Source organism: Salmo salar, chromosome ssa18 (genome assembly GCF_905237065.1).
Source record: "Salmo salar chromosome ssa18, Ssal_v3.1, whole genome shotgun sequence".
Classification (NCBI taxonomy): domain Eukaryota; kingdom Metazoa; phylum Chordata; class Actinopteri; order Salmoniformes; family Salmonidae; genus Salmo; species Salmo salar.
In genome coordinates, this window is record NC_059459.1 from 74,980,892 (window position 1) to 75,007,850 (window position 26,959).

The 26,959-nt window shown below is 44.9% G+C and overlaps 3 protein-coding genes across 5 annotated transcripts in view; 1 reads left to right on the plus strand and 2 right to left on the minus strand.

Moving 5' to 3' along the window:
• LOC123728756 (uncharacterized) overlaps positions 1-9,370 on the plus strand; it is a 26,923-nt gene extending 17,553 nt beyond the window's left edge. Inside the window, exon 2 of the mRNA XM_045701556.1 lies at positions 9,214-9,370. The gene's annotated coding sequence lies outside the window, so the exon portion shown is untranslated. The remainder of the gene's footprint in view (positions 1-9,213) is intronic.
• LOC123728757 (uncharacterized) lies at positions 1,278-6,036 on the minus strand. Of its 2 annotated transcripts, none has more exons than XM_045701557.1 (2): positions 4,615-6,036; positions 1,278-4,397 (listed from the first exon to the last, which is right to left on the minus strand). In XM_045701557.1, exon 2 carries the CDS (start codon positions 2,595-2,597, stop codon positions 1,278-1,280), a length of 1,320 nt encoding a protein of 439 aa, XP_045557513.1. In that variant the 5' UTR covers positions 2,598-4,397; positions 4,615-6,036. The 2 variants fall into 2 exon arrangements, with proteins under 2 accessions (XP_045557513.1, XP_045557514.1); XM_045701558.1 differs by having other exon boundaries at positions 1,278-4,283; positions 4,615-6,035.
• On the minus strand, positions 1,348-26,959 carry LOC123728758 (uncharacterized). 2 transcript variants are annotated; one of them, XM_045701560.1, is made up of 2 exons: positions 25,585-26,959; positions 1,348-1,429 (listed from the first exon to the last, which is right to left on the minus strand). In XM_045701560.1, exon 1 carries the CDS (start codon positions 26,918-26,920, stop codon positions 25,685-25,687), a length of 1,236 nt encoding a protein of 411 aa, XP_045557516.1. In that variant the 5' UTR covers positions 26,921-26,959; the 3' UTR covers positions 1,348-1,429; positions 25,585-25,684. The 2 variants fall into 2 exon arrangements, with proteins under 2 accessions (XP_045557516.1, XP_045557515.1); XM_045701559.1 differs by having other exon boundaries at positions 1,368-1,597.

A 26,959-nucleotide genomic window follows, 5' to 3' on the forward strand; every position in this document is an offset into this window, starting at 1 on the left:
GGAGGTCCATCAGTAGCCTTGGTAACAAGGCTGGGGGTAGAGGGAGGTCCATTAGTAGCCTTGGTAACAAGGCCTGGGGTAGAGGGAGGTCCATCAGTAGCCTTGGTAACAAGGCCTGGGGTAGAGGGAGGTCCATCAGTAGCCTTGGTAACAAGGCCTGGGGTAGAGGGAGGTCCATTAGTACCATTGGTAACAAGGCCTGGGGTAGAGGGAGGTCCATTAGTACCATTGGTAACAAGGCCTGGGGTAGAGGGAGGTCCATCAGTAGCCTTGGTAACAAGGCTGGGGGTAGAGGGAGGTCCATCAGTAGCATTGGTAACAAGGCCTGGGGTAGAGGGAGGTCCATCAGTAGCCTTGGTAGCAAGGCCTGGGGTAAAGGGAGGTTCTGACAGAGCTCTGATGATACAAGCAGGTGCAAAGGGGACACAACATGTCCTTGTCTCAGTCCTGTCTTCTTCTGTCTCTGATTTACTTTCACTTATGGTGACAGAGAGATGCTCCCCACCCTGTTCACCTTCTGGACAGGGACTGAACTGAGATCTTGAACACTTCTCTTTAAAAGTAATACATCGGAATAATTTGTTGGAGCTCTCTCCCGTATAGTAGACCTACATAGCACACAGAGGTATACAGTACCCATCATAGTAGACCTACACAGCACACAGAGGTATACAGTATCCATCATAGTAGACCTACACAGCACACAGAGGTATACAGTATCCATCATAGTAGACCTACACAGCACACAGAGGTATACAGTATCCATCATAGTAGACCTACACAGCACACAGAGGTATACAGTATCCATCATAGTAGACCTACACAGCACACAGAGGTATACAGTATCCATCATAGTAGACCTACACAGCACACAGAGCTATACAGTACCCATCATAGTAGACCTACACAGCACACAGAGGTATACAGTATCCATCATAGTAGACCTACACAGCACACAGAGGTATACAGTATCCATCATAGTAGACCTACACAGCACACAGAGGTATACAGTATCCATCCTCACACATAGTAAACCATGTAGTTTAACGATTGATTCCGAAGTTTTGTGTCTGTATCTTGTGGAATAACATTTGAAGTATGTATCCATCATTTGATGTTGAAAATGTATTGACAATGTACAAAATACATTGTGAACGACAAAAAAGTTTAAGTTCAACATTTTATTAAACAAATTGGAGACAGTAAACACTCCTGAAATAGACATTAGAGGGAGGTCCATCAGTAGCCTTGGTAACAAGGCCTGGGGTAGAGGGAGGTCAATCAGTACCATTGGTAACAAGGCCTGGGGTAGAGGGAGGTCCATCAGTAGCCTTGGTAACAAGGCCTGGGGTAGAGGGAGGTCCATCAGTAGCCTTGGTAACAAGGCTGGGGGTAGAGGGAGGTCCATTAGTAGCCTTGGTAACAAGGCCTGGGGTAGAGGGAGGTCCATCAGTAGCATTGGTAACAAGGCCTGGGGTAGAGGGAGGTCCATCAGTAGCCTTGGTAACAAGGCCTGGGGTAGAGGGAGGTCCATCAGTAGCCTTGGTAACAAGGCCTGGGGTAGAGGGAGGTCCATCAGTAGCCTTGGTAACAAGGCCTGGTGTAGAGGGAGGTTCTAACAGGGTTCTGATGATACAAGCAGGTGCAAAGGGGACACAACATGTCCTTGTCCCAGTCCTGTCTTCTTCTGTCTCTGATTCGCTTTCACTTATGGTGACAGAGAGATGCTCCCCACCCTGTTCACCTTCTGGACAGGGACTGAACTGAGATCTCAAACAATTCCCTTTAAACCACGCAGCCATTGTTTCTTTCAATTTACCTCCAAGAAAATAGAAAACAACAGCAGCTAGGATGATCACCAAAACAACCACCACCACCATTGTTGGCCTTCCTGTGTCATCGCAGTGCTTCTCTTTGGGAGTGACAGTGAGAGTGACAGCTCCTGGATATCCTCTCTGGTGGTCAGGGCTGAAGAAGCACCAGTATGTCCCCTGATCAGAACGGCGTGGGTTGGTGAGGTTGAAGGAAATATCTCCCTTTCGGTAACCATCCATGGACACAGATACCCTGTCCTGATAACCAGAGCCATAGGTTATATACCCTCCACTGATGGTAAACACATTCTGTCCATCTTTAAAACATTGGATATCTCTCTCACTGTCCTTTGTCCATTTTCCAGTGAAGCCATGGAAGGGAAGTGTGACATTATCTCCAACAAGGAAAGATATTTCAGTGGGGACCAAGACTTCTAGTTCTACATCCTGTAAAACGTTGTTGTTGCAGACACACTCATACCACCCCATGTCATTGTACTCAGCTGAGGAGATGGTGAGAGAGAGGTTTCCATTCTGGAGTTGAACCCTGTTCTCATAACCCTCTCCTGGGATTAAATTATTTCCGTCAAATGTAGCAACTGTCTTGTTACAGAAGCTCCCTGCAGGACCCTGACAATGCCTCCACTCCATGACACCCCCATGACATGATCCAGAGAAGGGAAGTATGATCCTGTCATTCAACATCACTGTTATGTGATCAGACAAACAGTATTTAGCAACAAGTGCAAACAGGAAAAAGGTGATGACTCGTCCCCCCTTCATAATCGACACAGTTCTCTCTGGCAGTGCTCACGTCCTCAATTTGGTTTCCGGGAATTTTGTTGTTCTTGGCGGTTGGCAGCTCTTTTATGCACATCCAGAAATCTCACTTCAGGGAAGAACTCACTTTAGGGAAGATGGTGACTCATCCCCCTTAACCGAATATTGACTGCTCCTCCCCTTACCGAGGTTTATACTGCTGCAGTTTTTGTTCAAGAGTTCTGGATGCAATATGTTTTATTTTCTTATAAGAACATTACATTACACACTAATAAGTTTCACAAATATAACGTAAATAATGTAGTTAATTACCTTCGTTTTTTTCGTGGACCGGGACAGAAATTGGAGTTCCGGGATACATTCACAGCCCAGGTCTCTTGATCGGCAACGCTACAGATTCTAGTCGGACTACAGATTCTAGTCGGAGACAACCCGCTTTTTCATCGTTAAACCAGCAGACTAATACAACTACCACAACCATGTCCCTGTGTCCTCCGTTCCCTTTTCTTAAATATCATCATATATACACAATATCATTATATACATTATACTATCGTTATATTTCTCTGGTACAGAAATTATCTGACAGTTCCAAACTCAAATCCCCAAAATTCTACATTTATTCAAGGAGTTTATGAAATATCTTTAATTCAAGTAGTATATTTTCCATTTGCAAGTATTACAAGTAATACATAGGAATTCTTCGTTGGAGCTCTCTCCCATACAGTAGGCCTACATAGCACACAGAGGTATACAGTAAAACAGTCATAAATGGAACAAATACAAAATATAAGTAGAACAACAATAAAAACACTACAGTCATCAATGCTAATAACAGCAGTCAGATAAAAGCTTTAGTTGAATGTGGTAGTGAAGGTGCTCCTGTCCTTCCTCCAGCCAGTAAACTTACCCGGATGGTCCTGTACCTCTGCCTACCCGACGGTCTCATACCTCCACAGAGTAGGTTTGTGTTGGTTGACCATTTCAGGTCGGGACCCACTGGGCACACACTGGTTGAATCAACGTTGTTTCAAAGTCATTTCAATTAAATTACATTGAACCAACGTAGAATTGACATCTGTACCCAGTGGGGAGAGATATTTATGGCCTGGAATTATAAAAGTCCACATCGCACTGAAGTTGTAGATTTTCCGAGGTCCCGGTTGTTTTGAACGTGTCATTAAAACAGTCCACCAGATCCACCTCAGTATCTCCTTTATTGACAGCAATGTGATTATCTCCTGCTTCCTAAAATCCTCTACCATGTCCTTTCTCTTCTTTGTGTTCAGCTCCACGTTGTTTCCACTGCACCTCGCTGTTAGACATTGCACTTCTTGCCTGTCTATAGTCTGTCTCGACATTGTTAGTGAAGAACCCTATGAAGTTGATCGTCTCGCAATGGATTTTGAGGAATTCCGTTTTTTCTAGTGCTGTGAGAATACAAACCAACAGCCTCCTCGATATAAAAACATTTCCTTTAAAAGACTGAGGACGGAGCGGTCTACGTTAAATATGTACTTTATTATTGTCAATGACTTGGCACACAACCATTGGTTGCTGAAATGTGACGTGTAAAATGTATGTGTCCTCGTTCAGATCAGAAAGGAATTCAGTGGGTTGGGGACTTCAGAGTAGAGAGAGACACGCTGGTGCTTGTTACTGAGAGGATGACTTTTCTTGGTGTTTGATCTACGGAGAGACAGCAGAATGTTCCATTTATTCTATGGTTCTTTCTTTCCCTTCTTATTTCTGCCACCATGTCATGATCCAGAACAGGGGGTGTAACAGGGTCATTCAACATCACTGTTATGGTGATAGAAAATAAATGTTATTTTTTTATTTATTATATTTTATTTTTATTTAACCTTTTTAACTAGGCAAGTGAGTTAAGAAAATATTATTATTTACAATGACGGCCTACCAAAAGGCAAAAGGACTCCTGTGGAGATGGGGTCTAGGATTAAAAATAAAAAAAACATTAAATCAAAATCAGAAGTTTTTGGAGTATTTGTAAACTAACCTTTTCTTGAAAGACTGAAGACAAAGCGATCTGCGGGAAGAATCGTGAGCACCCTGCCATTTAAGCCACAGAGCAGCTCTGCTATCTGGGGTGTAGCTCGTTTAGGCTTGGTGGATGAGTCTTTCACTTCCTCAGTGTCAGAAGGCCGCCCCAATTTAGCGCACTGTGCACCCTTCCGGACTAGACACACTGCGCCACCTCCTCCAGTACCTGCACTCTGCGGCGACATGCACCTGATTTGTTGGCAGTAGGTCATTTTCACGCAGTCTTGCGCGCTACCGGGCCGAACAACTGTATAGTGTCATAACTCCTGATAGAAGAGAGCCTGTCTCTCTACAGAGAGATTTCAGAGATCGAAAATGTGATTTAATTTGCGTTGAAAGTTGATCCGGGGCGGGAGAACTCCTTGGCCAAATTTACTTGGTGGGGGAAGGACAGGAGCGCCTCCACTACCAGGTTCAAGAATAGTTTTTATCTGACTGCTGTTTTTAGCACTTTAGCATTCATGACTACTGTTTATTTAATAATTTTACCACTCTGGGCGTATTGTTATATTCATGATATTTTCACATTTTCAATTTCGGACTTTTTTTTACTGTATTCCTCGATGTGTGTTTTGTACTTTATCTGAGAGAGCTCCAACGTAGAATTCCAATGTATGTATTACTGTTAATAGATATTTTGCAAATGGCAAATATAGGGTACTACTTGAGGAAACTACTTGAATAAACTACTTGAATAAACTTCAAAAAGTATTTGATTGAGTTTGGAACTATCAGATCATTTCTGCACCACAGGAATATAATGATAGTATAATGTATATAATGATATTGTGTAAATATAATGATATTTAAGAAAAGGGAACAGAGGCCACAGGGTTTGACGATGAAAAAGCGGCTTGCCTCCGACTAACAGCTGTAGTGGTGTCGGTCAGGAGGAGAACGGTTAGACTTTGAGCATATTGTGAGCACCCTGCCAGTGAAGCCGCTGAGCAGCTCTGCTATCTGGGGTGTAGCTTGTTTTGGCTCGGCGGCCGAGAGTCTTTCACTTCCTCAGTGTCAGAAGGCCGCCCCAACTACACGCACTATGCATCCGCCCCGACTACACACACACTGCATCCGCCCCGACTACACACACACTGCATTCTCCCCGACTACACACACACTGTACTGCAACAGTCGTGTCTCTCTACTCGGATACTAGCCACCATAATGACTCACCCACTTCAACGGGCACTGCGCTGCCACTCCCACCTCCACTGCCCACATTCAGCGTCGACATGCACCTGATTTGTTGGCAGTCTATCATTTTCACTCTATCTTGCCCCGCAACGGATCGGACAATGTCTTAAGGTCAGCGAGATTTCAGAGATCCATAAATTGATAGAATTTGTGTTTGCGGCCTCTGAGCCGCGCGTTGAAATTGGATCCGGTGCGGGAGAGAACAACTTGGCTGAACAGAGGACTGTTTTGTCCCTGTTCTCTGACTGGCAACGGGCCAGTCTCTCCCACCGCCTCTCTATTGTCTAGCCTACAGGACCTTCGGGACCTACACAGGACCTGTGTATCCAAGACCAAGGAAACATCCCGTCAGGAACAATAGAGCACCAGCATGTCCTACTGCACCGTCCTGTCTCTCTCTACTCTCTACTGGACTCCACTACCAGCCACCAGCATGTCCTACAGCACCGTCCTGTCTCTCTCTACTCTCTACTGGACTCCACTACCAGCCACCAGCATGTCCTACAGCACCGTCCTGTCTCTCTCTACTCTCTACTGGACTCCACTACCAGCCACCAGCATGTCCTACAGCACCGTCCTGTCTCTCTCTACTCTCTACTGGACTCCACTACCAGCCACCAGCATGTCCTACAGCACCGTCCTGTCTCTCTCTACTCTCTACTGGACTCCACTACCAGCCACCAGCATGTCCTACAGCACCGTCCTGTCTCTCTCTACTCTCTACTGGACTCCACTACCAGCCACCAGCATGTCCTACAGCACCGTCCTGTCTCTCTCTACTCTCTACTGGACTCCACTACCAGCCACCAGCATGTTCTACAGCACCGTCCTGTCTCTCTCTACTCTCTCCTCCGCTACCAGCATGACTTCCACACTTCATCGGTTTCTCTCTCTACTCTGCCACCGCTGCCATCCAGAGGGAGGTACAGGACAGTCGGGCAGGCTGACTGTGTGGAGGAAGGACAGCAGGAATACCAGGTTCAAGAATAGCTTTTATCTGACTGCTGTTATTAGCATTGATGACTGTAGTGTTTTTATTGTTGTTCTACTTATATTTTGTATTTGTTCCATTTATGACTGTTTTACTGTATACCTCTGTGTGCTATGTAGGCCTACTGTATGGGAGAGAGCTCCAACGAAGAATTCCAATGTATTCCTTGTAATACTTGCAAATGGAAAATATACTACTTGAATAAACATATTTCATAAACTCCTTGAATAAATGTAGAAATCTTCTGATTTGAGTTTGGAACTGTCAGATAATTTCTGTACAAAAGAAATATAACGATAGTATAATGTATATAATGATAATGTTTAAATATTTTACTTTTACATTTACGTTATTTAGCAGACGCTCTTATCCAGAGCGACTTACAAATTGGATATGATGACATTATGATATTTAAGAAAAGGGAACGGAGGACACAGGGACATGGTTGTGGTAGTTGTATTAGTCTGCTGGTATGACGATGAAAAAGTGGGTTGCCTCCAACTAGAATCTGTAGCGTTGCCGATCAAGAGACCTGGGCTGTGAGCGTGTCCCCGATCCCCAATTCCCGACCCCCGAAAAATACAAAGTTAATCAACTACATTCATTTACATTATATTAGTGTGTAACGTAATATTCTTATAAGAAAATAAAACATATTGCATCCAGAACTCTTGAACAAAAACAGCAGCAGTATAAACCTCGGTAAGGGGAGGAGCAGTCAATATTCGGTTAAGGGGGATGAGTCACCATCTTCCCTAAAGTGAGTTCTTCCCTGAAGTGAGATTTCTGGATGTGCATAAAAGAGCTGCCAACCGCCAAGAACAACAAAATTCCCGGAAACCAAATTGAGGACGTGAGCACTGCCAGAGAGAACTGTGTCGATTATGAAGGGGGGACGAGTCATCACCTTTTTCCTGTTTGCACTTGTTGCTAAATACTGTTTGTCTGATCACATAACAGTGATGTTGAATGACAGGATCATACTTCCCTTCTCTGGATCATGTCATGGGGGTGTCATGGAGTGGAGGCATTGTCAGGGTCCTGCAGGGAGCTTCTGTAACAAGACAGTTGCTACATTTGACGGAAATAATTTAATCCCAGGAGAGGGTTATGAGAACAGGGTTCAACTCCAGAATGGAAACCTCTCTCTCACCATCTCCTCAGCTGAGTACAATGACATGGGGTGGTATGAGTGTGTCTGCAACAACAAGGTTTTACAGGATGTAGAACTAGAAGTCTTGGTCCCCACTGAAATATCTTTCCTTGTTGGAGGTAATGTCACACTTCCCTTCCATGGCTTCACTGGAAAATGGACAAAGGACAGTGAGAGAGATATCCAATGTTTTAAAGATGGACAGATTGTGTTTACCATCAGTGGAGGGTATATAACCTATGGCTCTGGGTATGAGGACAGGGTATCTGTGTCCATGGATGGTTACCGAAAGGGAGATATTTCCTTCAACCTCACCAACCCACGCCGTTCTGATCAGGGGACATACTGGTGCTTCTTCGGCCCTGACCACCAGAGAGGAAATCCAGGAGCTGTCATTCTCACTATCACTCCCAAAGAGAAGCACTGCGATGACACAGGAAGGCCAACAATGGTGGTGGTGGTTGTTTTGGTGATCATCCTAGCTGCTGTTGTTTTCTATTTTCTTGGAGGTAGATTGAAAGAAACAATGGCTGCGTGGTTTAAAGGGAATTGTTTGAGATCTCAGTTCAGTCCCTGTCCAGAAGGTGAACAGGGTGGGGAGCATCTCTCTGTCACCATAAGTGAAAGCAAATCAGAGACAGAAGAAGACAGGACTGAGACAAGGACATGTTTTGTCCCCTTTGCACCTGCTTGTATCATCAGAGCTCTGTCAGAACCTCCCTCTACCCCAGGCCTTGCTACCAAGGCTACTGATGGACCTCCCTCTACCCCAGGCCTTGTTACCAAGGCTACTGATGGACCTCCCTCTACCCCCAGCCTTGTTACCAAGGCTACTGATGGACCTCCCTCTACCCCAGGCCTGGATACCAATGCTTGATGGGCATCCCTCTACCCCCAGCCTTGTTACCAATGGTACTGATGGACCTCCCTCTACCCCAGGCCTTGTTACCAAGGCTACTGATGGACCTCCTTCTAATGTCTATTTCAGGAGTGTTTACTGTCTCCAATTTGTTTAATAAAATGTTGAACTTAAACTTTTTTGTCGTTCACAATGTATTTTGTACATTGTCAATACATTTTCAACATCAAATGATGGATACATACTTCAAATGTTATTCCACAAGATACAGACACAAAACTTTGGAATAAATCGTTAAACTACATGGTTTACTATGTGTGATGATGGATACTGTATAGCTCTGTGTGCTGTGTAGGTCTACTATGATGGATACTGTATACCTCTGTGTGCTGTGTAGGTCTACTATAATGGATACTGTATACCTCTGTGTGCTGTGTAGGTCTACTATGATGGATACTGTATACCTCTGTGTGCTGTGTAGGTCTTCTATGATGGATACTGTATACCTCTGTGTGCTGTGTAGGTCTACTATGATGGGTACTGTATACCTCTGTGTGCTGTGTAGGTCTACTATACGGGAGAGAGCTCCAACAAATTATTCCGATGTATTACTTTTAAAGAGAAGTGTTCAAGATCTCAGTTCAGTCCCTGTCCAGAAGGTGAACAGGGTGGGGAGCATCTCTCTGTCACCATAAGTGAAAGCAAATCAGAGACAGAAGAAGACAGGACTGAGACAAGGACATGTTGTGTCCCCTTTGCACCTGCTTGTATCATCAGAGCTCTGTCAGAACCTCCCTCTACCCCAGGCCTTGTTACCAATGGTACTGATGGACCTCCCTCTACACCAGACCTTGTTACCAATGGTACTGATGGACCTCCCTCTACCCCAGGCCTTGTTACCAATGCTACTGATGGACCTCCCTCTAGCCCAGGCCTTGTTACCAATGGTACTGATGGACCTCCCTCTACCCCAGGCCTTGTTACCAATGCTACTGATGGACCTCCCTCTACCCCAGGCCTTGTTACCAATGCTACTGATGAACCTCCCTCTAGCCCAGGCCTTGTTACCAATGCTACTGATGAACCTCCCTCTAGCCCAGGCCTTGTTACCAATGGTACTGATGGACCTCCCTCTAGCCCAGGCCTTGTTACCAATGGTACTGATGGACCTCCCTCTACCCCAGGCCTTGTTACCAATGGTACTAATGGACCTCCCTCTACCCCAGGCCTTGTTACCAATGATACTGTGGACCTCCCTCTACACCAGGCCTTGTTACCAATGGTACTGATGGACCTCCCTCTAGCCCAGGCCTTGTTACCAAGGCTACTGATGGACCTCCCTCTACCCCAGGCCTTGTTACCAAGGCTACTGATGGACCTCCCTCTAATGTCTATTTCAGGAGTGTTTACTGTCTCCAGTTTGTTTAATAAAATGTTGATCTTTAACTTTTGGTAGTTGAATGTATTTTGTACATGATCAATTCATTTTACACCTATCATTATGAATATACCTCAAATGTTATTCTACAAGATCCAGACACAAAACTTCTGGATCAATCGTTAAACAACATGGTTTACAATGTGTGATGATGGATACTGTATACCTCTGTGTGCTGTGTAGGTCTACTATGATGGATACTGTATACCTCTGTGTGCTGTGTAGGTCTACTATGATGGATACTGTATACCTCTGTGTGCTGTGTAGGTCTACTATGATGGATACTGTATACATCTGTGTGCTGTGTAGGTCTACTATGACGGGTACTGTATACCTCTGTGTGCTGTGTAGGTCTACTATGATGGATACTGTACCTCTATGTGCTGTGTAGGTCTACTATGATGGGTATTGTATACCTCTGTGTGCTGTGTAGGTCTACTATGATGGATACTGTATAGCTCTGTGTGCTGTGTAGGTCTACTATGATGGATACTGTATACCTCTGTGTGCTGTGTAGGTCTACTATGATGGATGCTATGATTGACAAAGCAAAAGAACATAACATCATGTTCGAAATAGTCTTTATATAATGTGGTTTCTATAGTTTGTATCCATTGTAGCCTAATTTTTCATAACCATGTTTTAAATGCATCTATGCTGCATGAGGAAATGTTAAATAAAATACAGGAAACATTTATTTATCTTTTCTTCAAATGCACACAGTCATGGTGCTACTATGTGGCTGTAGATGAAGGCAGACCCCCACGCCTCTCTGTTTCAGAGGGTTAAATGTGGAAGACACATTTCAATACATTCACTTGGACAACTGACTAGGTATCCCCTTTTCCCTTTTGTTCATATTGTACTTGACTTGGTGATGGAAGAGGGAAACATGACACATCCCTTTTATATGCATTACATTCCCATGCAACTCTACACTAGTGTGATGACTTCCGCCGAGGTCGGTCCCTCTCCTTGTTCGGGCGGCGTTTGGCGGTCGACGTCACCGGTCTTCTAGCCATCGCCGATCCACCTTTCATTTTCCATTTGTTTTGTCTTGTTTTCCCGCACACCTGGTTTGCATTCCCTCATTACTCGTCTTGCATATAACCCTCTGTTTCCCCCCATGTCTGTGTGTGGAATTGTTATGTGTAAATGTATGTGTTCTCCAGGCTGGTTTGCGCCTGTAACGGCTGTCTTCATAAATGGACCAAGGCGCAGCAGGTATGTGAATACTCATATTTAATTACAAATAAGGAGTAAAGCATCCACTTAACAATACAATAAAGGTGACAACAGCTACAGTTCTGCAGGCTAGAAACGCAGTGCAAAAACAACCACCCACAACCCCAAAGAAAAACACACACACCTATATAGGACTTCCAATCAAAGGCAACTCAAAACACCTGCCTTCAATTGGAAGTCCCAATCAACAATACAAACATTCCCCATACACAAAACTGCCACATCCTGACCCCAAAACTAAAACAATAGCTCCATCTGCTGGTCAGGACGTGACAGTACCCCCCCTCAAGGTGCAGACCCCGGAATGCACCTACCAACAGAAAACACCAACAAAAAACCCATAAACAATAACCCCTAAACAATAAGGGAGGGAAGGGAGGGGTGGCTGCCGTCACCGACGGCACTGTGCTACACCCTCCCTCCCCAACCCACCGGAGGGCAGGAGGGCCACTCGGGCTGGACCGGAGGGCAGGAGGGCCACTCGGGCTGGGCCGGAGGGCAGGAGGGCCACTCGGGCTGGGCCGGAGGGCAGGAGGGCCACTCGGGCTGGGCCGGAGGGCAGGAGGGCCACTCGGGCTGGGCCGGAGGGCAGGAGGGCCACTCGGGCTGGGCCGGAGGGCAGGAGGGCCACTCGGGCTGGGCCGGAGGGCAGGAGGGCCACTCGGGCTGGGCCGGAGGGCAGGAGGGCCACTCGGGCTGGGCCGGAGGGCAGGAGGGCCACTCGGGCTGGACCGGAGGACAGGAGGGCCACTCGGTCTGGACCGGAGGACAGGAGGGCCACTCGGTCTGGACCGGAGGACAGGAGGGCCACTCGGTCTGGACCGGAGGACAGGAGGGCCACTCTGGCAGATCCTGACAGGCAGGGCACCCTGGCAGATCCGGGCAGTCTGGCCACTCTGGCAGAACCGGGCAGTCTGGCCACTCTGGCAGAACCGGGCAGTCTGGCCACTCTGGCAGAACCGGGCAGTCTGGCCACTCTGGCAGAACCGGGCAGTCTGGCCACTCTGGCAGAACCGGGCAGTCTGGCCACTCTGGCAGAACCGGGCAGTCTGGCCACTCTGGCAGAACCGGGCAGTCTGGCCACTCTGGCAGCTTCTGACTAGCGGGCAGCTCTGGCGACTTACGACTAGCGGGCAGCTCTGGCGACTTACGACTGGCGGGCAGCTCTGGCGACTTACGACTGGCGGGCAGCTCTGGCGACTTACGACTGGCGGGCAGCTCTGGCGACTTACGACTGGCGGGCAGCTCTGGCGACTGTTGACTGGCGGGCAGCTCTGGTGACTGTTGACTGGCGGGCAGCTCTGGTGACTGTTGACTGGCGGGCAGCTCTGGTGACTGTTGACTGGCGGGCAGCTCTGGTGACTGTTGACTGGCGGGCAGCTCTGGTGACTGTTGACTGGCGGGCAGCTCTGGTGACTGTTGACTGGCGGGCAGCTCTGGTGACTGTTGACTGGCGGGCAGCTCTGGTGACTGTTGACTGGCGGGCAGCTCTGGTGATTGTTGACTGGCGGGCAGCTCTGGTGACTGTTGACTGGCGGGCAGCTCTGGTGACTGTTGACTGGCGAGGCTGGGCTGACACACTAGACTCCTGATTCGTGGGGCTGGTATTGGACGTGCCAGCCTGGAGACACGCACCTCCATGCTAGTGCGTCTAGGGGAAACACCGGACCGAAAGGGCGCACTGGCGGTCTTGAGTGCAGGGTTGGCATCACCCCTTCCGGCTCGATGCTCACCTTGACCTGGCACCTGCGGGGCGCTGGTACTGGGCGAACTGGGCTGTGCGTCCGTATAGGCGAGATGGTGCGTACCTCAGCGTAACATGGCGCCCTCCACCTCATACGCACCTCCCTGTAGTCACGGGTAGCTGGCTTACGGCTCTTCCCTGGCATGACCAAGCTACCCGTGTGCCCCCCCCAAAAAATTATTGGTGGTGCCTCTCGGGTTTCCTACCCCACTGTGTTCCAGCATAACGTTCCCGTTGGTTCCTCTGTCCAGCTGCCTCCACTCTCCTGAGTGCCTCCACCTGTTCCCATGGGAGGCGATCCCTTCCGGCCAGGATCTCTTCCCAGGTGTAGGCTCCCTTGCCGTCCAGGACGTCCTCCCATGTCCATTCCTCCCTTTTCTTCTCCTGTGGCTTCCTCCTCTTCTGCTGCTTGGTCCTGGTTTGGTGGGTGGTTGTGTAACGGCTGTCTTCATAAATGGACGAAGGCGCAGCAGGTATGTGAATACTCATATTTAATTACAAATAAGGAGTAAAGCATCCACTTAACAATACAATAAAGGTGACAACAGCTACAGTTCTGCAGGCTAGAAACGCAGTGCAAAAACAACCACCCACAACCCCAAAGAAAAACACACACACCTATATAGGACTTCCAATCAAAGGCAACTATACACACCTGCCTTCAATTGGAAGTCCCAATCAACAATACAAACATTCCCCATACACAAAACTGCCACGTCCTGACCCCAAAACTAAAACAATAGCTCCATCTGCTGGTCAGGACGTGACAGCGCCAGGTTATTGTAACCCGTGTGTGGTTAGTTTTCTGAGTGCTGTGTTTTGTTCGCTTCAATAAAGGGCTCCGTTTGCTACGCATTTCTGCTCTGCTGCGCCTGACTTCCCAGCAGCCAGTTACGCATTCCATTGTATTGTGGGGATTGCCAAAAACATGATTTTAGAACATGTTCATGGAACATTCTTTTTAAAGATTGTTGACAGTTGTAACACAAATGGTGTCTCCAATCATCTCTCCTTACAGTTCTGTACAGTACTAATTAGAGTGTGGAAATTGCTGGAAACAATTTTAGACCATGTTCATGGACAACAGTTTCAAAAGGTATTTCACCTGTGTAACACACAAATATTGTCTCCTACCATCTGTCCTTCTAGTGCTGTAATAGCTGCATTCTGGACATTTCCTAAAACATGATTTTACACCATGTTCATGGAAAACTTTAAAATGTATTTCACATTTCTCACATACAAATACTTTCTGTCTCCTACCATCTGTCCATCTAGCGCTGTACTAATTGCATTCTGGACATTTCCTAAAACATGATTTTACACCATACTCAAAGAACACAGTTTAAAAATATATTTCACACTTGTAACACACAAATGGTACGAACTGTCTGTTGTATTTCAGTTTGTATCCACACACCAGTTCTAGCCTGATTAGTGTTTGAGACATTCTCATATGAAGTGTAGATGAAACAAACTTGAGTTATTAAAGTGTGAAAACAGTAAGAACTGGGGGAAAACAGTCCAAGACTAAGGCCCTGATCCAAGCTGAGGCCCTGATCCAAGCTGAGGCCCTGGTCCAAGCTGAGGCCCTGGTCCAAGCTGAGGCCCTGGTCCAAGCTGAGGCCCTGGGCCCTAAATCAGGGTTGTCAAACTCATTCCATGGAGGACTGAGTGTATGCTGTTTTTTGTTATTTCCTTTCAATTTGTGTCCAATTAAGACCCAGACAACCAGGTGAGGGGAGTTTCTAACTAATCAATGACCTTAACTGATTAATAAAGTACAGGGTAGGGGTGAAAACCTGCAGACACTCTGCCCTCCATGTAATGAGTTTTATACATGTGCTCTATATTCTCAGATGGTAGGGATGCAAGCAGTGATGTTGAACCCCTGGCTCATCAGTCCATGCAGATGGAGATGGTAGACTATATGTCTCTCTTGTCATTATATATGTTACCCTAGAAGACAGCTGTTATGATGAAGACATCACGTCTACAGATGGTATCTAATGAGCATTGCATTATCTCAAGATGCAGACATAAAAATATATATTTCCCCACTTCTGTTCCCAAGTCCAAACTTTGCCTACATTTAGTGTATCATTTTACTGCAAGAAATGTTTAATTCTGCAGGAGTTATTATTAAGGCTATAGTCCTATTCACACTGGACTAGTATTACTAGAAGACGTTGGTTATGTATTTATTACCCCAGAATGTCCGTTATTCCAGAGGACCTTTCAGACGGGATTCATTTTTTACAAACTGACCCCTGTAATTATTTTTCTTTTTTCTCTATAAATTGACAGCTATGACGGAAGCCTGGAGGTTTTTTTCTCGGCGTGAAAATACAGTCCAGGTGATAACAGGCTACAGTGATAATTCCAGCTTGGTTCCTATGGTTCTAAACCATAACAAACCATCTTTGGTATAGTGTCGACATAATATTTGAATTGAGGAGTGTGATCATAATCATTAGGATATTTTATCGATCTGCAGTAGAAGATGTCATAAATGACCCCAGCCTTCATATGTGAGGTAAACAGCTAGGCCTAACTTCCACTTGAGTTTTAGACTATGGCTGAGAAAGTGAACTTGAACCAAACACTGTCACTGTATTATAGCTACACCTATTGGTAAGCTACACCTATTAGTAAGCAAACATATTTTTGTCATCCTCCAGAAATGTATTTTTCCCAGAATTCCTGTTTCTAACCTGTGTTTGAAAGCTGTTAAATGAAGTGCATTATAACATACTTACTTTCCCCTCCCCTCCCCTCCCCTACATTACCATGAGTTGATGAGTATTCCTGACTTCACTAATCGGTGACACATGCATTATATTTTAAACTTTACCTCCATCTAGTGTATCTATTTTGACATCCTATGGGCTGATCCAGGTACTCTTTTTCCACCATAAGGGTACATAGCCCTTTTAGATGGGGAACATGGGGTGCATTACAAAGGGACTTAGAGAGTCAGTTCTGACCACAAACTAGCCGCTGTTAATATTCAGCATCAATACAAAATCAAAGATTCACAGAATAAATAACTGCTTTAGTTGCTCTCCTTCACACTCTCCAGGACCATAGCTACACATGAAGACACCGAGATCCGAGGTACTTTAAAAATAATATATATATATATATATATATATATATATATATATACACTGCTCAAAAAAATAAAGGGAACACTTAAACAACACAATGTAACTCCAAGTCAATCACACTTCTGTGAAATCAAACTGTCCACTTAGGAAGCAACACTGATTGACAATACATTTCACATGCTGTTGTGCAAATGGAATAGACAACAGGTGGAAATTATAGGCAATTAGCAAGACACCCCCAATAAAGGAGTGGTTCTGCAGGTGGGGACCACAGACCACTTCTCAGTTCCTATGCTTCCTGGCTGATGTTTTGGTCACTTTTGAATGCTGGGGGTGCTTTCACTCTAGTGGTAGCATGAGACGGAGTGTACAACCCACACAAGTGGCTCAGGTAGTGCAGCTCATCCAGGATGGCACATCAATGCGAGCTGTGGCAAGAAGGTTTGCTATGTCTGTCAGCGTAGTGTCCAGAGCATGGAGGCGCTACCAGGAGACAGGCCAGTACATCAGGAGACGTGGAGGAGGCCGTAGGAGGGCAACAACCCAGCAGCAGGACCGCTACCTCCGCCTTTGTGCAAGGAGGAGCAGGAGGAGCACTGCCAGAGCCCTGCAAAATGACCTCCAGCAGGCCACAAATGTGCATGGGTCTGCTCAAACGGTCAGTGTAGCTCAGTTGGTAGAGCATGGTGTTTGCAACGCCAGGGTTGTGGGTTCGATTCCCACAGGGGACCAGTATGGAGAAAAAAAATGTATGAAATGTATGCACTCACTACTGTAAGTCGCTCTGGATAAGAACGTCTGATAAATGACTAAAATGTAAAATGTAGAAACAGACTCCATGAGGGTGGTATGAGGGCCCGACGTCCACAGGTGGGGGTTGTGCTTACAGCCCAACACCGTGCAGGACGTTTGGCATTTGCCAGAGAACACCAAGATTGGCAAATTCGCCACTGGCGCCCTGTGCTCTTCACAGATGAAAGCAGGTTCACACTGAGCACATGTGACAGACGTGACAGAGTCTGGAGACGCCGTGGAGAATGTTCTGCTGCCTGCAACATCCTCCAGCATGACCGGTTTGGCGGTGGGTCAGTCATGGTGTGGGGTGGCATTTCTTTGGGGGGCCGCACAGTCCTCCATGTGCTCGACAGAGGTAGCCTGACTGCCATTAGGTACCGAGAAGAGATCCTCAGACCCCTTGTGAGACCATATGCTGGTGCGGTTGGCCCTGGGTTCCTCCTAATGCAAGACAATGCTAGACCTCATGTGGCTGGAGTGTGTCAGCAGTTCCTGCAAGAGGAAGGCATTGATGCTATGGACTGTTCCCCAGACCTGAATCCAATTGAGCACATCTGGAACATCATGTCTCGCTCCATCCACCAACGCCATGTTGCACCACAGACTGTCCAGGAGTTGGCGGATGCTTTAGTCCAGGTCTGGGAGGAGATCCCTCAGGAGACCATCCGCCACCTCATCAGGAGCATGCCCAGGCGTTGTAGGGAGGTCATACAGGCACGTGGAGGCCACACACACTACTGAGCCTCATTTTGACTTGTTTTAAGGACATTATATCAAAGTTGGATCAGCCTGTAGTGTGGTTTTCCACTTTAATTTTGAGTGTGACTCCAAATCCAGACCTCCATGGGTTGATAAATTGGATTTCCATGGATTATTTTTGTGTGATTTTGTTGTCAGCACATTCAACTATGAAAAGAAAAAAGTATTTAATAAGATTATTTCATTCATTAATATCTAGGATATGTTATTTTAGTGTTCCCTTTATTTTTTTGAGCAGTGTTTAAACATACAGTTGAAATCGGAAGTTTACATACACTTAGGTTGGATTCATTAAAACATTCAAACTCGTTTTTCAACCACTCCACAAATTTCTTGTTAACAAACTATAGTTTTGGCAAGTCGGTTAGGACATCTACTTTCTGCAAGACACAAGTAGTTTTTCCAACAATTGTTTACAGACAGATTATTTCACATATAATTCACTATATTACAATTCCAGTGGGTCAGAAGTTTACGTACACTAAAATGACTGTGCCTTTAAACAACTTGGGAAATTCCCAAAAGTGATGTCATGGCTTTAGAAGCTTCTGATAGGCTAATTGACATCATTTGAGTCAATTGGAGGTGTACCTGTGGATGTATTTCAAGGCCTACCTTCAAACTCAATGCCTCTTTGCTTGACATCATGGGAAAATCAAAAGAAATTAGCGAAGACCTCTGAAAAGAAAATGTAGACCTCCACAAGTCTGGTTCATCCTTGGGAGCAATTTCAAAATGCCTGAAGGTACCACGTTCATCTGTACAAACAACAAGTATAAACACCATGGGACCACGCAGCCGTCATACGCTCAGGAAGGAGACACGTTCTGTCTCCTAGAGATTAACGTACATTGGAGCGAAAAGTGCAAATCAATCCCAGAACAACAGCAAAGGACCCTGTGAAGATGCTGGAGGAAACAGGTACGAAAGTATCTATATCCACAGTAAAACGAGTCCTATATCGACATAACCTGAAAGGCCGCTCAGCAAGGAAGAGGCCACTGCTCCAAAACCATCTTAAAACAGCCAGACTTCGGTTTGCCACTGCACATGAGGAGAAAGATCGTACTTTTTGGAGAAATGTCCTCTGGTCTGATGAAACAAAAATTGAACTGTTTGGCCATAATGACCATCGTTATGTTTGGAGGAAAAAGGGGGAGGCTTGCGAGCCGAAGAACACCATCCCAAACGTGAAGCACGGGGGTGGCAGCATCATGTTGTGGGGGTGCTTTGCTGCAGGACGGACTGGTGCACTTCACAAAATAGATGGCATCATGAGGATGGAAAATGATGTGGATATATTGAAGCAACATCTCAAGACATCAGTCAGGAAGTTAAAGCTTGGTTGCAAATGGGTCTTCCAAATGGACAATGACCCCAAGCATACTTCCAAAGTTGTGCAAAATGGCTTAAGGACAACAAAGTCAAGGTATTGGAGTGGCAATCACAAAGCCCTGACCTCATCCTATAGAAAATTTGTGGGCAGAACGGAAAAAGCGTGTGCGAGCAAGGAGGCCTACAAACCTGACTCAGTTACACCAACTCTGTCAGGAGGAATGGGCAAAAAATTCCCCAACTTATTGTGAGAAGCTTGTGGAAGGTTACCGAAACGTTTGACCCAAGTTATACAATTTAAAGGCAATGCTACCAAACAATAATTGAGTGTGATGAAAGAAATAAAAGCTGAAATAAATCATTCTCTCTACTATAATTCTGACAGTTCACGTTCTTAAAATATGGTGGTGATCCTAACTGACCTAAGATAGGGAATTTTTACTAGGATTAAATGTCAGGAATTGTGAAAAACTGAGTTTAAATGTATTTGTCGGAGGTGTATGTAAACTTCCGACTTCAACTGTATACACTACCGGTCAAACGTTTTAGAACACCTACTAATTCAAGGGTTTTTCTTTATTTTGACTATTTTCTACATTGAATAAATCACAGACAGTGTCACCAGCAAAGCACCCCCACAACATAACACCTCCATGCTTTAGGGTGGGAAATACACAAAGACACAGCTGTTGGAACCAAAATAATCTCCAATTTGAATTCCAGACCAAATGACACATTTCCACTGGTCTAATGTCCATTGCTCATGTTTCTTGGCCCAAGCAAGTCTCTTCTTTATATTGGTGTCCTTTAGTAGTGGTTTCTTTGCAGCAATTCAACCATGAAGCCCTGATTCACAGTCTCCTCTGAACAGTTGATGTTGAGATGTGTCTGTTACTTGAACTCTGTGAAGCATTTTTTGGGCTGCAATTTCTGAGGCTGGTAACTCTAATGAACTTATCCTCTGCAGGTAACTATGAGTTTTCCATTCCTGTGGCGGTCCATGAGAGCCAATTTCATCATAACGCTTGATGGTTTTAGCAACTACACTTGAAGAAACTTTCAAAGTTCTTGAAATTTTCAATATTGACTGACCTTCATGTCTTAAAGTAATGGACTGTTGTTTCTCTTTGCTTTTTTGTGCTGTTCTTGCCATAATATGGACTTAGGGCTATCTTCTGTATATCCCCAACCTTGTCACAACACAAGTAATTGGCTCTAACTTCTAAGAAGGCACACCTGTTAATTGAAAAGCATTCCAGATGACTACCTCATGAAGCTGGTTGATAAAATGCCAAAAGTGTGCAAAGTGGTCATCAAGGCAAAGGTTGGCTACTTTGAACAATCTCAAATATAATATATATATTTGATTTGTTTAACTTTTTTGGTTACTACATGATTCCATACACTATTATTAAAAAAATGTAGAAAATAGTAAAAAAATAAAGAACCCTTGAATGAGTAGGTGTTCTAAAACTTTTGACTGGTACTGTATATATATACAGGGGCGGAACTCCCGGGGGGACGGGGGGACACGACCCCCCCATCCTGGGAAAAATATGATTTGTCCCCCCCAATATATCACTGAAACATAACTATGTCATTTAAATAATATTAATAATACGCAATGAAAGCAATTGTGCTGATTATAGACACTTAATAGCGTGTTTTAAAGTTTCAAAAGATTGCGACCCCCCCACCCTTTGCCTCACAATGGTTTGATCCACTGCCAGTTCCTTAGCTTGCTAGGTAACAGAGAGGTCGTATCTACTGTCTGAAAGGCACTCAATTCACGTAACTGACGTGAGGTTAATCCAGTCAATCGCGCACACACACTAGCTGAATATGCAGAGCTAGTGCGCAAATATTAACTATTAAGCTAGCTAGTACCTATTCCATTTATGTGGCGTCGTCAAAGATGGAATCTTTGCTATCGTCAATTTATTCCAAGATCAGCATGCATGTAAGTTAGTGCTTCAAAGTCCCTGTGATAAGGTTAGCAATAAACTGAACAGAACTACACTCTCTTCTACCATTGTTTTAAATATATTTAATGGTCTCATTGCAAAAGCTAAATTGTCGCAAGGGAACTTTTATTTATATATTTTATTTCACCTTTATTTAACCCGGGTAGCAAAGATTATAGCAAACACCACTGAATTGGTGCTCGCTAGCTTTGCAAATTCAGCTATTGTTAGAAGCCAGCCAATATGAAACAAACGATTAAAATTACAAAAGGTTGCAGCATATGTTGTGTAAATGGTGAACTCATACAGCTGTCAACTCTTGTCACTGCAATCCGTTTCACATTTGCTATCTACCTTTTAGATCGAATCCCATATAGAATGATAGAAGATAAGATGATAGAAGCCCATCTCCTACTGTAAATCACCTACATACTGTGTGTGTGTAGCCAACCAGGTAGAAAAATGGCAGAAAAATGGCAGAAAAAAGACAGACATCAGAGTATTTTTCAGTACACCAAAACGCAAAGTAAGAACCCTAGTAGCCTAATATCTCAGACTAGTTGATAAAATGTTCATAAGAAAGAAGTGAAATGCTAATGGAAATGTTTCACAATGATGTCATTAGGCAGAGCAGGCAACAGATGGCACACAGACAGCAGAGTTGGGGACAGATATGCAGGGACAGACTGGCAGAGACAGGGAGTCTCAGGTAAGTTTGTTGAGTCTTTGTTTGGCAACATTATGAAAGGTTCTCAATTTTTTTGACTTGTAAAATAGGAACATAATTGGAAAATGCCATGGATACCCCCACTCTCAACTTAAACTGGTGACTGAACTAAGATTTGTTAAAGGCAATGGTATTGCTGTTGTGATTAGTTGTGTAGTTTTGGGTACCGGTAGTTAGGAGTACGGCAAACACCTTATTTCTTTGGTTCCTCAATATACATTTACCATATTACAATGTAGGCTATGTGTTACAGCACTACTTTTGGTGTCCCCCTCAGGAATTGCTCTTGAGAAAATTTCATGTAATTGTCCCCTTCAAAGTTGATATCAGATTTTCGCCCCTGCTACACACACACTGTGCATCCGCCCCGACTACACACACTCTGTGCTGCAACAGTCGTCTCTCTCTACTCTCTACTGGACTCCACTACCAGCCACCAGCATGTCCTACAGCACCGTCCTGTCTCTCTCTACTCTCTACTGGACTCCACTACCAGCCACCAGCATGTCCTACAGCACCGTCCTGTCTCTCTCTACTCTCTACTGGACTCCACTACCAGCCACCAGCATGTCCTACAGCACCGTCCTGTCTCTCTCTACTCTCTACTGGACTCCGCTACCAGCCACCAGCATGTCCTACAGCACCGTCCTGTCTCTCTCTAATCTCTACTGGACTCCGCTACCAGCCACCAGCATGTCCTACAGCACCGTCCTGTCTCTCTCTACTGGACTCCACTACCAGCCACCAGCATGTCCTACAGCACCGTCCTGTCTCTCTCTACTCTCTACTGGACTCCACTACCAGCCAGCAGCATGTCCTACAGCACCGTCCTGTCTCTCTCTACTCTCTACTGGACTCCACTACCAGCCACCAGCATGTTCTACAGCACCGTCCTGTCTCTCTCTACTCTCTCCTCCGCTACCAGCATGACTTCCACACTTCATCGGTTTCTCTCTCTACTCTGCCACCGCTGCCATCCAGAGGGAGGTACAGGACAGTCGGGCAGGCTGACTGTGTGGAGGAAGGACAGCAGGAATACCAGGTTCAAGAATAGCTTTTATCTGACTGCTGTTTTTAACACTTTAACATTTCGGAGTACGGCAAACACCTTATTTCTTTGGTTCCTCAATATACATTTACCATATTAAACGTAGGCTATGTGTTACAGCACTACTTTTGGTGTCCCCCTCAGGAATTGCTCTTGAGAAAATGTAATGTAATTGTCCCCTCCAAAGTTGATATCAGATTTTCACCCCTGTATGTATATATATACAGGGGCGAAAATCTGATATCAACTTTGGAGGGGACAATTACATTACATTTTCTCAAGAGCAATTCCTGAGGGGGACACCAAAAGTAGTGCTGTAACACATAGCCTACGTTTAATATATATATATATATATATATATAATTTTTAAAGTACCTTGGACCTCGGTGTCTTCATGTGTAGCTACGGTCCTGGAGACTGTGAAGGAGAGCAACTAAAGCAGTTTATTCTGTGAATCTTTTGATTTTGTATTGATATTGAATATTAACAGCGGGTAGTTTGTGGTCAGAACCAACTCTCTAAGTCCCTTTGTAATGCACCCCATGTTCCCCATCTAAAAGGGCTATGTACCCTTATGGTGGAAAAAGATTACCTGGACCAGCCCATAGGACATCAAAATAGATACACTAGATGGCGCTAAAGTTAACAATATAATGCATGTGTCATCGGCTAGTGAAGTCAGGAATACTCATCAACTCTTTGTCATGTAGTGGAGGGGAGGGGAAGGGAAGGGGGGGAGGGGAGGGAAGGGGGGGAGGGGAGGGGGGGAAGGGAAGGGAAGGGGGGAAGGGAAGGGAAAGTAAGTATGTTATAATGCACTCCATTTAACAGCTTTCAAACACAGGTTAGAAACAGGAATTCTGGGAAAAATACATTTCTGGAGGATGACAAAAATATGTTTGCTTACTAATCCAATAGGTGTAGCTATAATACAGTGACAGTGTTTGGTTCAAGTTCACTTTCTCAGCCATAGTCTAAAACTCAAGTGGAAGTTAGGCCTAGCTGTTTACCTCACATATGAAGGCTGTGGTTCACTTAGGACATCTTCTGAAATACAACAGACAGTTTGTACCATTTGTGTGTTACAAGTGTAAAATATATATTTAAACGGTGTTCTTTGAGCATGGTCTAAAATCATGTTTTAGGAAATGTCCACAATGCAGCTATTACAGCACTAGATGGACAGATGGTAGGAGACAATATTTGTGTGTTACACATGTGAAATACCTTTTGAAACTGTTGTCCATGAACATTGTCTAAAATTGTGTTTCAAGCAATTTCCACACTCTAATTAGTACTGTATAGAACTGTAAGGAGAGATGATATGAGACACCATTTGTTTTACAACAGTGAATCATATTTTCTAAACAGTTTACCAAATCATGTTTTAGGCAATTTACACAATGCAACTAGTTATCCTGGGTGTCAGTCTGTTTCTGATCTCTTACCAACTCCTGAATGGAACTGTCATGTCACGTCTTCATAATGAGAACACAAACTGTTCTGGGATCAGGCTAGTGTAGAGTTGCATGGGAATGTAATGCATATAAAAGGGATGTGTCATGTTTCCCTCTTCCATCACCAAGTCAAGTACAATATGAACTAAAGGGAAAAGGGAAAGGGGGATACCTAGTCAGTTGTCCAAGTGAATGTATTGAAATGTGTCTTCCATTTTTAACCCTCTGAATCAGAGAGGCGTGGGGGTCTGCCTTCATCTACAGCCACGTCTTCACTACATAGTAGCACCATGACTGTGTGCATTTGAACAAAAGATAAATAAATGTTTGCTGTATTTTATTTAACATTTCCTCTGTGTAGTTGACATCATGCAGCATAGCTGCATTTAAAACATTGTTATGAATAGTTAGGCTACAATGGCTACAAAATATACAAACCACATTCTATAAAGACTATTTCTAACATGATGTTATGTTCTTTTGCTTTGTCAATCATAGTATCCATTATAGTAGACCTACACAGCACACAGAGGTATACAGTATCCATCATAGTAGACCTACACAGCACACAGATACAGTACCCATCATAGTAGACCTACACAGCACACAGAGGTATACAGCATCCATCATAGTAGACCTACAAAGAACACAGTGGTATACAGTATCCATCATAGTAGACCTACAAAGAACACAGTGGTATACAGTATCCATCATAGTAGACCTACACAGCACACAGAGGTATACAGTATCCTACACAGCACACAGAGGTATACAGTATCCATCATAGTAGACCTACACAGCACACAGAGGTATACAGTATCCATCATAGTAGACCTACACAGCACACAGAGGTATACAGTATCCATCATCACATATTGTAAACCATGTTGTTTAACGATTGATTCAGTTGTTTTGAGTCTGGATCTTGTAGAATAACATTTGAGGTATATCCATAATCTGATGTGTAAAATGAATTGATCATGTACAAAATACATTCAACTACCAAAAGTTTAAGTTCAACATTTTATTAAACAAACTGGAGACAGTAAACACTCCTGAAATAGACATTAGAGGGAGGTCCATCAGTAGCCTTGGTAACAAGACCTGGGGTAGAGGGAGGTCCATCAGTAGCCTTGGTAACAAGGCCTGGGGTAGAGGGAGGTCCATCAGTAGCCTTGATAACAAGGCCTAGGATAGAGGAATGTCAATCAGTACCATTGGTAACAAGGTCTGGGGTAGAGGGAGTTCCATCAGTACCATTGGTAACAAGGTCTGGGGTAGAGGGAGTTCCATCAGTAGCCTTGGAAACAAGGCCTGGGGTAGAGGGAGGTCCATCAGTAGCCTTGGTAACAAGGCCTGGGGTAGAGGGAGGTCCATCAGTACCATTAGTAACAAGGCCTGGGGTAGAGGGAGGTCCATTAGTAGCCTTGGTAACAAGGCCTGGGGTAGAGGGAGGTCCATCAGTACCATTGGTAACAAGGCCTGGGGTGGAAGGAGGTCCATTAGTACCATTGGTAACAAGGCCTGGGGTAGAGGGAGGTCCATCAGTAGCCTTGGTAACAAGGCCTGGGGTAGAGGGAGGTCCATCAGTACCATTGGTAACAAGGTCTGGGGTAGAGGGAGGTCCATTAGTACCATTGGTAACAAGGCCTGGGGTAGAGGGAGGTCCATCAGTAGCCTTGATAACAAGGCCTGGGGTAGAGGGAGTTCCATCAGTACCATTGGTAACAAGGCCTGTGGTAGAGGGAGGTTCTAACCAATCTCTGATGATACAAGCAGGTGCAAAGGGGACACAACATGTCCTTGTCCCAGTCCTGTCTTCTTCTGTCTCTGATTCACTTTCACTTATGGTGACAGAGAGATGCTCCCCACCCTGTTCACCTTCTGGACAGGGACTGAACTGAGATCTCAAACAATTCCCTTTAAACCACGCAGCCATTGTTTCTTTCAATCTACCTCCAAGAAAATAGAAAATAGCAGCAGCTAGGATGAACACCAAAACAACCACCACCACCACCATTGTTGGCCTTCCTGTGTCGTCGCAGTGCTCCTCTTTGGGAGTGACAGTAACAGCTTCTGGATTTCCTCTCTGTTTGTCAGGGCCGAAGAAACACAGGTATGTCCCCTGATCAGAACGGCGTAGGTCAGTGAGGGGGAGGGAAATGTGTCCCTGTCTGTAATCATCTTTGGACCAGGAATCCCAGTTCTCAAACCGAGGGCCATAGATTATATTCCCTGCCGTGACATTCAGAACAGTCTGTCCATCCTTTTTGCAGTAGATGTTTACCTCACTGTCAGGAGTTTGTTTTTTAGTTAAGATATAGAAGTTGAGTTGAAAATTAGATCCAATGTAAGCAGGTTGGCCTACAACAATGGGGGCTAAAACTACAACTTTTACATCTTCTTGAGTCTTACCACAGTGACACTCAAACCACCCCATGTCATTAAATACAACAGAGGTGATGTTGAGATAGAGGTC

Coding starts and splice junctions, on each gene's coding strand:
- LOC123728758 (XM_045701560.1), bottom strand. CDS start 26,920: ATGGGGTGGTTTGAGTGTCACTGTGGTAAGACTCAAGAAGATGTAAAA.
- LOC123728757 (XM_045701557.1), bottom strand. CDS start 2,597: ATGAAGGGGGGACGAGTCATCACCTTTTTCCTGTTTGCACTTGTTGCT.